We start from the raw sequence: 15,000 nt of genomic DNA on the forward strand, positions 1-15,000 counted from the left end.
TTCTTGCATGGTTCACAGTAATCTTATTCAGCATCACATTTTTCAGAAATATATATCAACACTAGTAAACATTTCCTCTTTCTTGTTACACCTTGCATAGTTCCATTTAATGGAAGAGTCCTTAATTAAATTATACTTTTATTTTGGCTATTCTCTGATATTAACTAACTGCAGACTCTCAAATGTAAGAGCTGCAACTTCAAATGGTAAAAAAAAAAAGTTTTATAATAACACCATAACTGTAACAGGTTGAGAAACAAAGTTTTCAGTCTATAGTTGTTTTTTGTTTATACAGCAATGCCTTACAACAAACAACTTTTTTAAACAGTAGTGCTTTATAACAACAGCAATACTGTAGTGGGTTTAGTGCCCCATATATTCAAAGGATAAAATTCCTTTATATTTTTGCAAACCAATATAGAAACATACAGACAAGTATAACTTTCAACCTTGAGCAGTTTAAAACTGCTGTGAACCACAAATTCAAAAAATCTTTGAAGACATGTGATGTAATGGCACAAATAAATGCTGGATGAATATGGAGTACATACTAATAATGAAAGAGTGGTAGAAAAGGAGGATAATAAAAAAGAAAAGGAAGAAAACAAGGAAGAGTAAGATTTGTAGGAGACTCAGCAGGTGAAGAAGAATGAGGAGGAGAAAGATGAAGAGGAGTACCATGAGAAGAAAGAGAGGGAAGACTATAAGAATGAAAAGGTGAATAATAATGACATGACAAAGTATGACGGGATCTGTATGATGAACACGATCACAATGCCACTCGCTCCACACACCTTTACCTTATAGAACCATCACTAGAACTGATGGCAACATAGATCTACATGACACAAAGAATGGATGAGGTATCCACTTTGACGTAAGGATAACAGCTACTTCTATTTCATACATGCACTGTTTAAATGTGTGTACATGTTTTTTGCAAAGAGGTATCTGTATGCAAAACTTCACTGTATTATATGAAATAACAAAATCTTTTCTTTTTTTTTCTTTACATAAAAATATATAAACTAAACCCTTTTTCTATTGTGGAGTAATTAGGGTTGTTACTTCTCAAAAGCAACAATTTGTTCTTTACAGTTAACCATCTTATGTTGAAAAGATGGGGGATATTTGATAAGAAATAACACAGAGCTAGCGAGAGTGAGAGAAAAAAGAAGGGGGAAAAAAAAGATGAACAGAATGAATATCATACTACAAAGTAGAATACATGAAAAACTGAAAAAAGAGAACATGAAGAAGAAGAAGGAAAAAAAAAAGGGAAGAAGAAAGAAAAACAGAAATGCAGGTAGAAAGGAAAAAGAAATAGGGGAGATCACCTACACTCTGTAATTAATATACAGGATGACTGGCCAACATAATCAAATAATTCCTAAGATAACAACAACAAAAAACCATAAAGAAAATACTACTGACAAAGTCAAAGAGACATACTGTCTTCCATTAAAGACAGCTTACGATCTAATGCGTCTTGAGAAGGCACAGCTGTTTATCTGTTTACATTAAAAAAGGCAATAACTTGCCTGAAAGGGATCATTGAAAAAAAGAAAGATAGAACAGTAATAATTATAAGAAAAATAAAAAATATAAAAAAAGAAAGAAATATAATAAAGTAGAAAAAGAAACCAAATAACCAAAAATCAAACTCAAAATGGCCTCTAATAGAATGACCGATAATGTTCCACTTCACCATCCCCCAGCCATCCAACAAGCTCTTCATAGACCAAGTCCACTGCAGCGTCCTTCTCAATTAGAGGAGAGAACCACACAATGTTGTACGAGAAAATACGAGCATACACAATCCAGGAGAGTGAGCAGGACCAAGAGAGATAAAATGCCTAAGAACGTCAAAAATGCAGCAAAGGGAGGCACATTCAATGTACTGAGGAGAGAGAGAGAGAAAATTACAAATATAAATGTGAGTTCTTATTTCATATAAATGCTTGTTTGATTTAGAAAATATTAACAAACTTAAATACAATTATCTATTTCTATAACAAAGAAGTTGAAGAAAAAGAAGAAAAAAGGAGCCAGGAGGAAAGAGCAAGAAGAGAGAAATGAGGAGAAAAGAGGGAGTGGGGGAGGGAGGGAAAGACATTGAGGGACAGAGAGAGGGAAGGAGGGAGGGAGTAAGAGTGAGAGAGAGAGAGATAAAGAGAACGTGTGTGTGTGTGTGTGTGTGTGTGTGTGTGTGTGTGTGTGTGTGTGTGTGTGTGTGTGTGTGTGTGTGTGTGTGTGTGCGTGTGCGTGTGCGTGTGCGTGTGCGTGTGCGTGTGCGTGTGTGCGAGTGAGTGGTGAATAAATGAAAGAAAGAAAGAATGAATGAATGAATGAGTAAGGGAATAAGTGAGTGAAAGAGCGAGTGCGTACTTTTTAGTATCTTACCTGTTAATTTAGTTCCTAAAGCAACATCATCTATGGAGGTAATCCCCTTGCGGAAAAGTGGTTTCTCAAACTGAGCACGAATATCATAATCAAGAGGTTGTGTCAGACCCTCAACAATAAGCTGCATAGTAGGGAGTGTTGTCTCACACTGCTCAGACAAGGCATCTAAAGCTGTGATGGAAGAATGAAATTTAAATTTAAAAAGTGTATTCAAATGCTTGAAAATTAGTAGCTTCATTAATTAATCATAAGATATTTTAGTGTGTTTATAAGCAAAATCCTTCAAATAACTATCATTATAACTTTATATGATGAAACGGATTATCATTTAAGAAAATTCAAGTAATCGGTAAGGAATAGAAATCAAAACACTAAAAACTTACTTGTAGTTGGTATAAAATGTCTTACAGTACGAATTAAGTGATCAGCACCAATATCTTGTGGTCGTACTCCCACAATGCTGAGGAACTTCATAGCAGCCCCGTAAGACTCAGGATGAATCATCGTGCGGTCAAGTGGGCTCACAGCTTCCTTCTCTGCTCGCTTCTTTCCCTGTGGTGTCCTGTTTATTGGAAAATGGAGATTTAGGGCAAGCATTTATGTTTATAAATGTCCTAAGTAAAATTCTTCTTACACCTAGCCTGATGAACAAAGGAGGAGCAAAGGCATTTTTTTTCTCTCTCTTTAAACAATATTTCCAATAATCAACTTAAATGACATGCAAATTGAGCAAAAGTGTACAGAAACACACAGACTAATTACTTGTTAATTTCTATTTCCAGTGTCTCTGGCATGATCCTGATGAAACCTGCACACTGTTCAAATGTTCTAGGTCCAATACCCTTCACAGACTTCAGCTGTTCCCTGTTTATAAAGGGGCCTTTTGTCTTTCTGTACTCCACAATATTAGCAGCTCTTGGCTTGTTCAGTCCAGAGAGTTTCCTGAAAAAAGAGAGAAAAATTACAGTTTTCTGGACAAGAAATAAATATGTATTTACCTTCAAAATACACAAAATTTGAATTGCTGTGGGGAACTTTGGTTATTTATATGGATTACTTTTCATCACCATAGGCAATCCATACCATTTGCTGTTCTCAGCTTTAATGCAAACCATATACATTTTACCAGAGCAATAATCATATTTAACTGTGTATCCAGTATAGTAATAGTTGTGGCATGTAGGTTTGTGAGAGCTATGGCAAACCTTTTGTTTGTGTATCTCACTCTGTGACACTGTCTGGATGTCTGTAATTATATGACCTTATGCATTTTCTCACTTTTGCTGATGAAACAAAGTTTAAAAATTAAACATATGAACTTTGTTTTTAGGAAAAAAAAAAAAAAAAAAAAAAAAAAAAAAAAAAAAAAAAAAAAATCCACATTGATAAAGTAATAAATATATCAACAATGATATTTGAGAATAAAATAAAATAGTTTTGTTTCCTAGCAACTGAAAACTACAGGTTTCATTATTACTACTCTGAATCACACAACTCCACTGCTCCTGGAGGATCTTTTGAAGTGGAGGTCGTGGCAAGCCTGGTGAGAAGGGAAGTTTGGGAGAGCTAAGTGCAGGTCACTACTTGTTTTTTTTTTCTCAAATATCGCTTGGATGTCCATCTGATTACATCTGATTTGCTTCATCATTATTATATGAAATGCTCACGCTTAACACTACTCATCTGTGTTTATGCTGTCAATATGCATTACTGAGAAGACAGAATGCCTTTTACATATGCAATTTTAAAGATTTCAGGTCTTGATCAAGTTTCCCAACCTGTGTTTACTTTTGTTCTTGCTGGACTTCTGTATTTAAATATGCAAAAAAAAAATAAAATAAAATAAAATAAAACCCAGTTCAACACAATGCACTGAGCTGCATGCACACTGTCTTCACATAACTTTACCAAAAATGACTTAGGGAAGGATACAGTTAAACTGAGATGAGTTAAATGGACAGCCACTTGATGAATACCAGTTTTAATTGGACTAGAACTATAAAGAAAGACAAAATTAGAACTTGCAACACTGGATGAAACAAGAAAATAGGGTAACATGTTTATACTTTTTGATTACGTCTCAGAAGTGGCAAAGTTAGACAAGGTAGAATTTGTGTTTTCTATGAAAGAGAAACAACAGGATATAGTAAAAAGTTAGCAAAATGTGGTGACAAGGATGTTAAAAGCTTTAGTTCTCCAGATGGGATTGTTTATGAATGGAATAATTTTCAAGACAATGTTTTATGTGTTAGAAATACACAATTGAAAATGTTCCATGATAATTTGAACATGGCTGGCAGGTCCTCCGAGTTCAACTCAGAGGACCTGTTCTTTTCTGAAACAACTGAGTAAGAGAAACACAAACACAAATATAAAAAAATACATAACGCCCCTCTCTCTCTCTCTCTCTCTCTCTCTCTCTCTCTCTCTCTCTCTCTCTCTCTCTCTCTCATTAATTTGAATGAATAATCTTATTCTCTCCAAGAAGGAAACAAGACATTTATCTGCAATAAGTGTAAATGCATAATAATGAATGTAATCGTGGTGCTGTAAGACATAGCTCACATCCAGATCATGTACTAAGTTCTTGATTTGCTTTAAGTGTAATAGTATAAATGAAGTGTTGCAATCTGTACAAAAGATGAAAATTACATCTAATAAAAGTAAAGTAAAAAATTTCATGTTCCACTGAAGCTAAGGAACAATGCTGCTTTAGCAAATTTTTAATTAGTTATCAGAGAAAGCGAACATCCTCCTAGAAAATAAGCATCAACACATTCACTTATAACAACTACCTTAACAAATATTCTAAGAAGTCTTTCCTACATCATTAATAAACAAAAAATATCCAAATCCTCTGCATAAATGATCACTATTAAAATCACTGTGTAATACTGTAAGCAGTGCAAAACACACATCATAATACATCAATAAATACAAAACCATCATAAAATTTTCTGGCACTGACCTTAAAACAAATTCGGAGGCTGAATTAATATCAACGCCCACAAATGACACACACTCCGTCATGACTGAGTCTAGAGAAGCATGCAGGATACGTTCTGGTATGTCATGCTGGTACATGCCCACTCCCATGTGCATTGGATGTACCTTGATGTACTCTAATAATGGGTCTTGTAACCTCCTGGCTAATGACACTGTAAAACAAGAAACAACAAAAAACAAATTAATCTTCATCTTCCCTTCACAAATAAAGACCACATAAAATATTGTGGTCTGTCTAACGCTCTTAATTCCCGACAATATGGCAGACGACAATGTAATAAAGACAACAACAGAATGATAAAAGGGAAAGGAAACAAGAAGTGAGATATAACAACAAAAGATTCGACCACAACTTACGAGCACTGATATGATTGGGGTCCAGGCCAGGAAACTCAGTCCGTGCCTCTGGGGAGACCGAATACTGTGATGCTCCCGTTTCATTGATGATGGTGTACTGGACATTATAAGGATCAAAACACTTTTGAGCGATGAGGCGTGTGAGATAAGTCTCCGTCTCTCTGCATCCTGTTCCATTACCAATTGCAAAGAGCTCGCACCTATGAAGTATATCAAAAGAATATGAATATTAATAACCCAATAGAAACTAAAAAAGGAATCTATGAAAAGTTCCAAAACTATTATCTCGAGTAGTATTCAGATTTCTTTTTGACTATCACTAATCAAGAAAAGTTTCACAATCTAATAACAATTCACCCTTATACTAAACTCTGTGAAGCAAAACTTCATATTCTCACCTGTATTTGTGCACAATCTCCCGAAGGGTTCTGGCATTGTGGTCTTTGCACCAGTCCTCTACCTGAAGGTGCTGATTGCCACGGAAAGGGTAGATTGTTGTTGTGAGGAGTTTCTCTCCTGTTGGGCTTGTCACACCAATCTTACATCCATTGGCATAGCCTGAGATAATATTTTAAATAGATTTTTCTTTTGTCCTATGTTGTCTATATCTGATAATATGGACTATAATTTCTTTGGATTATTTTCAATATTATTATGAGTTTCTGCATATCATGACATTTTCTTTATTTGTATAATTATTTGAATAATGTTTGCATACCTGGGTCAATGGCAAGCACCGTCTTCCCTCTGACTGGGGGAGTTAGGAGAAGCTTCCGCAAGTTGGCAGCAAACACCTCCACAGATGCAATCTCAGCCATCTCTGTTAATTCACTGCGGATCTGCCTCTGCATGAACGGTTTGACTACATGGAAAAATGAGAAGCACACATACTGAATGACACATGTTATCATGTTCAATATTCCCAATAACTACTGAACACTGATATTAGAGGAAATCATGCACATTTATGAGTATATTGTAATAAAAAGAATTCACTGAACTGGAATTATAATAATGTGAATATATACAGTAAATTTAATGGACTTTTAAAAACAAATCTTTTAGCGGAAATCAGGTTCAGAAGAAATTTTGCTTAAAGGAACCCACCAAGCCTCTCCCAGCTGTCTTCAATGCTCATCATCACCAGCTGTGTTCTGTAGTAGTGTGGTGGTGCCATCCCTAACCATTTCTGCTGGCAGTAGTTGAAGAAATGGACATATGTATTGTCCGGTATGACAACCTTCACGGAAAGAACCCCCTGATGTTCACCGCGATTCATGGCCAGCATCTGAAGGGAGAAAAGAGTGATAGCAATAATTTGTATGATTACAATTCAGTAGTACTACTTTTGATTTCAAATGTATGGCTGTTGGGGCAAATCACCCAAAAACAAATGATTGTATCAGTGCACCAGTCACAGTATTTTCTCCATGAAAATAAAATAAACAAAAAACAACATCCAACAAAAGGAACATCCATATTTGTAGAAAACTTACCGAATGCGGCTTAGTGTTCCAAGCCAGGTTCTTATACTCAAAATAGTTTTCATATTTGGCACAAAGATCATTACTGGGGCCTGGTCCACGACTGACCATTTTACCCTGGTCACGTTTCATCTGCTTGCGTGCTTTGTTGCATTCTAAAACAGGCTTACACAATTTCATGCTGGAAAAAGAAAGAGAAAGTGGCTCATTTAATGCAAACGTTTAGTGGCTGAGATAGGCAGTATTCTCGATAAAATGGACTATAAAGATAAATTTCAATCACAGGAGTTTTGATATCTTAACTACTAATAACCTATCATTTGGGAAGTACACTGCCTTAAATACAAAGCAAAGAAACTTACAGTTGTCGCACACAGTCAAGGACTTGGGGATCTTTGCTTATGACATCTGCTATAATGTGCTGGAGTCCCTGCTCAACTTCCTCAATTGTTCGAAGACCTTCCTTATTCAGATCCATAAGAGAATACAACTCTTGGCGATTTGACTTGAAAAACAAAAAAATATAATTCAATGAAATGAAAAGTACTAAAATGAACAGCAACAAGAAACCAAAAAGGGAAGTTAATGCTGATATAAATCACTACAGAATGTTAATATCTCATTCACTCTGAATTAATATAAATCTAATTCTTTAAAAATAATTACATAAAAAATTGCAGTGAAAGTACTTACAAATTTATTGTGTGTTCCTTGCATAACCTCAAGTGCAGCTGGCTCAAGACCAAGTTCTCGAGCTCTCTCTGCGTATGTGCGTTTCCCACTGCCTTTGTAGGCTGCTGTCTGTATGATGAAATTTAATAATTACTAAATCATCAAAAATAGTTGATGGTTCTTGTGAGATAATGTACACTCACAATTTCCTTAATCTCTGTGGGGTCAAATATAATGAATGGAAAAACATATTTATATGACAAAGATAATCAGGTTGATACATCTAGACCTAAGTCATTCAAAATATCTAGTATTAGAAAAAGATTGTCTGCTGTGAAATCACCTAAATATAAAAAGCTAAATAGAAATACTCAATTCATTAATATAACACAAGAGACATCCCAGGTTCATACCAGATGCTCCACTTCATGCATGGTAGTTGCCCTCAACAGGGAAGCTTTGCGGTCTTCTGGCAGACGTTTGCGGTCTCCTTTCAGGATCTTTAAAACTCGCTCTTGTACATGCCTGAAAATGACTCATGGTAATTTTTTAATTTGGAAGATTTTCAGCGACACAGTTACCAAGCCATTTTCTGTACCAAAATTTAGATATCTATGTAAGTGTTATGTAAACTACATCAGAATGGGGAGGAAACCTTACAAGTGTCAATATCGGGGATCCTTTTCTCATTAGACCACTAAAATACAACAAAAAACAGGGCAACATATAATAGAGATTCCCTATATCAAATTCATACAAGTTCAAGTTTAAATATACAGTAATGTAATATAACTCCTAATATAAGTCTCTATTAAATGAAAGAATGAATAAACAGACAAAATACTGATACAAAACTACTTACTTGAGCTGTGAGTATGCATTTTGGATCTCTCTCAGTTTCTCAACCTCCATGTTCCCAGTCCTCTCTTTCCTGTACCGAGCAATAAACGGCAAGGTGTTTTCTTGGTCAAACATACTTATGACATTATGAGCTACCCATTCATCAACACTCTGACGCTCAGCAATAACCTTTGCTGGGTCCCACTCGAAGACAATCTCAATATCATTATCTGGGATCTGTTGGCAGAGTAAAAATTAATAAATAAATAAATAATACCAATAACAGTGGTACTTCTCTAATTTAAATTATAGGAGACATTGATAGAGAGAAGAAGAGAAAATTCCAGAGACAAATTTTAGCAAAAGTAGTAAAAATTGCATCTCTTGTAAAAAGCAATAGCTACTTGCCAAAACAATGAAATATACATCTAGAGCACAAGCAGATACATAAAGTTCAAGCATAGAATATAGAGTGGGCCTCAATTTTCAATCTAGATGAGCAGCATAAAAAGTTTTTTCTCTCTCACATTATATATTCATTTATCGTATTTATTTTTTTCCATTAGGACACTAATAGTAAGTAAATAAATGGCTGCCTCAATGGAACCAGAAAAATATAAAATTAGTGCTTGCAAAATCAGATTTTTGATATTCTTCTGAAGACATGGTGAAAAACTTGTTTTGTTATTTTTTTAAAACGGCACTAAACGATCGCATGACCCTCGAAAACAAAAACAGATATAAGGGTTTTGATCTCATTTTGACTCAAATAATACCTCAACCATTCTATTCAATTAACTTTGGCCAAATTAAATTGCAGAAGAACAATATCCAACACTTATTTCTCTCCCTCTTATTACTGATGTGGCTCATTCATACACAGCACACAAGACTAAAAGGGTAGAGGCCAAATCTCTACATAATAAAAAAGGACTCAAAAATATAAACAGTTGCCTTAATCAATTCACAGTAACATATAAAATATCAATGATATCAACTACTCTCCAAAGAAACAACAATAATAAATAAATGAATACCTGATATATGAATAAAAATTTCAGTGGCTCACCCTTTTCCTGTACTTGAGAGTGCCTGCCCCGCCAACCTCCCCTCGACCTGTTTTCTGAGCCTTAGTCTGGCCTACGACTTGAACCTCGCTGTCCTTCCGTTTCACTCCTCTTTGTTGTGCTTGCTGCTGTTGCTGCTGTTGCTTCTGCTGCTGCTGCTGAGCCTGCCGTTGCTGGGCTCGCTGTTGCTGCTGCTGCCTCTGCTGTTGTTGCCGCTGCTGCTGTCGCTGAAGTCTTTGCTGAGCTGCTTGTTGCTGCTGTTCCTGTTGCTGCTGCTGATACTGTTGCACTGGCCGTCGCTGTCTTTGTGGTTGCTGCCGAAGTGGAGGACGGGATGGCTGTGCTTTTGACTGCTGCTGAGGTGGCTGGGGCTGAGGTTGCTGCAATTCAGAACAAGATCCATACATACAAGAACAAGACAAAAAGTAACAGATAAAGAAGAAAGAAACACAGACAAATTTGGGCTTGATGTGGAGTCAGGTACTAGGCCTACTTGACCTCAAATATGTAACTCATTCCTTGAATATTTGGGAAAAGGTTTTACTTGTACTACTATCATTGTTATTGTTGTTGACATTATTATAATAAAATACATTGTTATATTAACCCATGGCATGGTATGTACATACATGCCATGCTGTGAGTTTACTTTATTAATTGTTTTTATGCATAATTGGCTACACTTGCACTAAGTCACCAAAGAGCCAATTCTGAGTACTGCCTGTCATGCCCATTTACCCCTTTTCCTTGATTTACAAAAATATTTTACATCTTTTTATTTTGCTGTTACTAATGTTTATATAACATTATGGTAATTATAAGGTTTACAATAAAAATACTATTCATAGTATTAGAAACAAAAAGTTTTTCCAGACAATTCAAGGCAAGGTGAAATCAGGTAAGGCCACAAGGTCTACTAAGTGACTCCTTTGTGGCTAAGCACTAGCAGAGCCATCTATGTGCAGACACTTCCACCAAAAAATATGGGCACAGTATTTTCCTGGCAGCATTGGGTTAATAACTGTTACAACAGAAAAAATACATGAAAATTCAAGGAATAGGAAAAATAAGTGAGGCCTGGTAGGCTCAACAACGGACTCTTTGTTAAAGATCCATGGGACCATCTACATTGAGAAAAAAACATGGACAAGACCTTAATGGCTTAAATGCTCAGCAAGATACACTGAAAAGTTACATATGCTAATAAAATTGATAAAACTAATTTTCAGTCCCATAACAAATTTTGCATATTGCACATCCAAAATATTCTCATACAAAGGTAAAGCCTTCAAAAGGCACAGAGACTTACTACATGCTGCACTTCTTCCCCATGGCCATCATACAGCACCTCAAGTTCAATGCCTGTTCCCCCAGCCAAGGGTCTCGCTCCTTCCACCTCCTCCAGAATCACTATGGAGTCTTCTAAGGCTGCAAAGAATGATTAAGATTTCATTTGCTTAAGTCTCTACACATCTGCTTAAATGTATAATGCTTTAAACAAATAAATGCCCTAGATATCAAAGGTCGTATAGCACTATGGTTAACTATTGTGGTGGAATGGATTTAAAGTTATTTATTTAAACAAAATGTCTTAGATTTTAACGGTCATCTGGCATTATAAGCTAGTATGGTAGTGAAAGGCATAGAAAGAGAGGAAGTAAATGGAATAGGATGAGGATTGATAGACAGGGCACTTAAATCAAACAGAGGGTATATATGTGTCTGAGGAAGGAGAACAGGCTGTTAATTGAAAAAGTGGGGGATTCCATGAGGGTGTTTGACTGGTTGGGGGGGTTGGAGAAGATAAGACAAGTAAGGAAAAGCAAGGGTACAGGTCTCAGTAAAGTTGGGGTAGCATAGTAGGATATGCGGGATTGACAGAGGAACATTGCATGTGGTGCATAAAGGTGGGTTGGAGTGTGACATGAGTTATGAATGTGTGAGATGGGTGTGACCTATTTGTAAAGAGGCAAGGGTTCACACTTGCTTAATCATTTTACTCCAAATGGTTGAAAGGAAAGATTTGATGAAGCCTCAAGGTCATTTCATGATAAATTAAGATTAACTAAATTTCTGTCTCTCACTGAAGTAATGTACATGTGCCCACAACATGTTTGCATCAGTTATCAATGCCTGATTATCGATAATCACAAAATGCTCTGCATACGTGTGTGTTCGTGTGTGCATGTGTGTGTGTGTGTGTGTGTGGAGAGAGAGAGAGAGAGAGAGAGAGAGAGAGAGAGAGAGAGAGAGAGGGAGAGAGAGAGAGGAGGAGAGAGAGGAGGGAGGAGGAGAGAGAGAAGAGAGAGGAGGAAGAGAGAGAGGAGGAGAGGAGAGAGAGAGAGAGAGAGAGAGAGAGAGAGAAAGAGAGGGAGAGAAGAGGAGAGGGAGAGAGAGAGAGAGGAAGAGAGAGAAAGAGGAGAGGAGAGAGAGGAGAGGAGAGAAAGAGAGAGAGAGAGAGAGAGAGAGAGAGGGAGAGAGAGGGAGGAGAGAAGAGAGAAGAGAGAAGAGAAAGAGAGAAAAAAGAGGGAGAAAGAGAAAGAGAGAGAGAGAGAGAGAGAGAGAGAGAGAGAGAGAGATGAAGAGGAGAGAGGAGAGATGAGAGAGGAGAGAGAGAGAAGAAGAGAGAGAGAGAGAGAAAGAGAGGAAGAAAGAGAGAAAGAGAGAAGACAGAGAAAGAGAGAGAGAGAGAGAGAGAGAAGAGAGAGAGAGAAAGAGAGAGAGAGAGAGAGAGAGAAGAGAGAGAGAAAGAGAGAGAGAGAGAGAGAGAGAGAGAGAGAGAGAAGGGAGAGAGAGAGAGAAGAGAGAGAGAAGAGAAGAGAGAGAGAGAGAGAGAGAGAGAGAGAGAGAGAGAGAAAAGAAAGAAAGAAAGAAAGAAAGAAAGAAAGAAAGAAAGAAAGAAAGAAAGAGAGAGAGAGAGAGAGTTAGTTTTAGTTAGTTTGGTATGGATTCCATTTGATACAATGGATATTCTTGGTGTGACATACTGTCTGCTTGATTTTGCTCACGTGTGTGTCAGCTGCTGCTGACTCGGCGGAACCGAGTCCTTGCCCGCCGTGGTGCCCAGCCACAGCAGTAACCTCCAGGCGACAGTTGCAACTTCTCGCGCCTGGGCGGGGCGCAAACCGCCGACCCCTCGGATGAGAGGCCGACACGTTACCACTGTACTAGCCCGGAGGCTAGTAAGAGAAAGAGAGAGAGAGAGAGAGAGAGAGAGAGAGAGAGAGAGAGAGAGAGAGAGAGAGAGAGAGAGAGAGAGAGAGAGAGAGAGAGAGAGAGAGAGAGAGAGAGGGGGGGAGGGACAGAGAGAGAGAGAGACAGAAAATGTTTGAGAAAAGAAGGAGAGGGAGGGGAGGGTAAGAGCTCAAAGAATGGACCAAGGAGGAGGGGGAGTGTACCTCCCATACACTCACCCATCCTTGGTGGAGGAGTATAGGTTGAAGTACAGGATAAGGGGATACGCAGGACAAGGGTAGAACCAAAGAAGGGGAAATGTGATGTAGACTCTGCCAGTGATAGTTTCTCATTCATGTTAAATCAAGCTGATTTACATGAATGGAGGGAAGAGGGATGGTGGGGGAGCTACAGAATCTAAAAATTAGAGCCAGAATCACTCAGCAGCAACTAAAATAAAATGGAATTATGACTGCAACTTTGGTGTCACAGTATATTCCATTGACGCTTCATGCCACAGAAATCTGCCAAATAGTATGAAAATATGTAACTTTCATTAAAGAGTAAATATACATGAGGTCTCCAAAACTGACAAACTTTAGTTTCACATTTAAATCTGTTTGGTATTATGAGTATAATGTGTATAAAGATGTTTATGATATCTTAAAAGCTTGATTTAGTCCTGATTGCTATCTCAAATTGCATTTTACAGAAAACTAAATTTGGTGACTTTGTGCCTCTACCATTGGGTAAAGAAATACATTCCACAAAGCCCCCATCCCCCCAAAAAAAAGTTGAAATCTGAAGTTCCTAGTGGACCCTCTTTTAAGAAATAAAACTAGGTGATTTTGCAACCTTTCCACTGCTTACGCCCTACGTGACTTGTGACAGTATATGACACAGTCATGATAAAAAACATAAATTTTTATTAAGAAAACAAATCATTAAAACTATGTTTGATCTTATTTAAGCCACTGCCAACAGTTACATATGTAGGATAATAACCATCAGATAATATCCTGGTATTATTGTCTCACAGCATCTCTCTCATGTTCTTAGTTCCAATTCAGTGTGTACAACTGTTCAAGAAAATGACACATTTCTGTGCTGGCTTAAAACATTATCTTAGCAAAGCCTAGAGCAGATATCAAGTTCACAAGATAAGCTTATCCTCTACTAATAAAGTTGGCAAATTATTTTCATTTGGAATAAATATAAAAGTAGCTAATAAACTTGTATGTAAAAATGAGCTCATAAAGCTGGCTGATAAAACATAACATAAAGATGAAATTTTGAGTAAGATTAAGGCATGCTGCACAAGTATATGACTTCTACAAACCATACTAACACATGTCTAACTATTTTCCATTTCAAGGTGTAATTGGTCAATCAAAATGTAATTCAGATGTATGTTTGGGAATTACTGTACATTCTTCACCTCTTCCCAATTTCGTAGATTCTGAAGGGATATACTTTCTTATATAAGCTAAATCCTACAAATTTCAACCATGATGAAAACTAAGAACAAGGTTAAAATCCAACTTCCAAACAAATGTCTCTCTACTATAAACTAAAGTTGTGGTTTCATTGGTCTTACTAATTCACAGGTTACTGAACTCGGTAAGCCAGACATGAGCCATTTTTTCCCAATTCCAATACCAATATTCCATTACAAGGGCAATGAAATGAAAACATTGATACAACAGACTGGAAATAAACACCAACTCTACACACAATAAAGAGCCATAAATTATTACAGAGTTTTTTTTTTTTCTAGTACGTTTTTACTCAATTAGCGACTGTCAAACTAAAATATATGCCTAGGACGTAAAATGAAGAAAATTACAATTTAAGTCGTCAACTACATTCTGAAGCTAGGCTAGGCTATGTATGACACTCCGGTACTTTTTGGTAGTTTCAGCATACTTAAAAAAGGGGGGGGGGGGGGGTAACAGTTTAAAGTAATATGTAAAGTCAAAGTTCATAACAAGTTATCA

The 15,000-nt window shown here is 36.8% G+C and overlaps 1 protein-coding gene across 1 annotated transcript in view; it reads right to left on the minus strand.

Annotated features, from left to right (window-relative positions):
• Positions 1 to 801: 801 nt before the first annotated feature.
• The window catches only part of LOC119575660 (S1 RNA-binding domain-containing protein 1-like), a 16,027-nt gene continuing 1,828 nt past the window's right edge, over positions 802 to 15,000 (minus strand). Inside the window, exons 2-18 of the mRNA XM_037923292.1 lie at positions 11,139 to 11,257; positions 9,832 to 10,209; positions 8,785 to 8,999; positions 8,336 to 8,447; positions 7,944 to 8,051; positions 7,613 to 7,755; positions 7,263 to 7,431; positions 6,874 to 7,054; positions 6,485 to 6,628; positions 6,165 to 6,324; positions 5,767 to 5,966; positions 5,372 to 5,561; positions 3,166 to 3,345; positions 2,787 to 2,965; positions 2,312 to 2,574; positions 1,728 to 1,856; positions 802 to 912 (exon numbers count right to left, since the gene is read on the minus strand). Of these exons, the coding sequence (XP_037779220.1) occupies positions 802 to 912; positions 1,728 to 1,856; positions 2,312 to 2,574; positions 2,787 to 2,965; positions 3,166 to 3,345; positions 5,372 to 5,561; positions 5,767 to 5,966; positions 6,165 to 6,324; positions 6,485 to 6,628; positions 6,874 to 7,054; positions 7,263 to 7,431; positions 7,613 to 7,755; positions 7,944 to 8,051; positions 8,336 to 8,447; positions 8,785 to 8,999; positions 9,832 to 10,209; positions 11,139 to 11,257 (2,981 nt within the window). The remainder of the gene's footprint in view (positions 913 to 1,727; positions 1,857 to 2,311; positions 2,575 to 2,786; positions 2,966 to 3,165; positions 3,346 to 5,371; positions 5,562 to 5,766; positions 5,967 to 6,164; positions 6,325 to 6,484; positions 6,629 to 6,873; positions 7,055 to 7,262; positions 7,432 to 7,612; positions 7,756 to 7,943; positions 8,052 to 8,335; positions 8,448 to 8,784; positions 9,000 to 9,831; positions 10,210 to 11,138; positions 11,258 to 15,000) is intronic.

Source organism: Penaeus monodon, chromosome 1 (genome assembly GCF_015228065.2).
Source record: "Penaeus monodon isolate SGIC_2016 chromosome 1, NSTDA_Pmon_1, whole genome shotgun sequence".
NCBI classification, from domain to species: Eukaryota; Metazoa; Arthropoda; class Malacostraca; order Decapoda; family Penaeidae; genus Penaeus; species Penaeus monodon.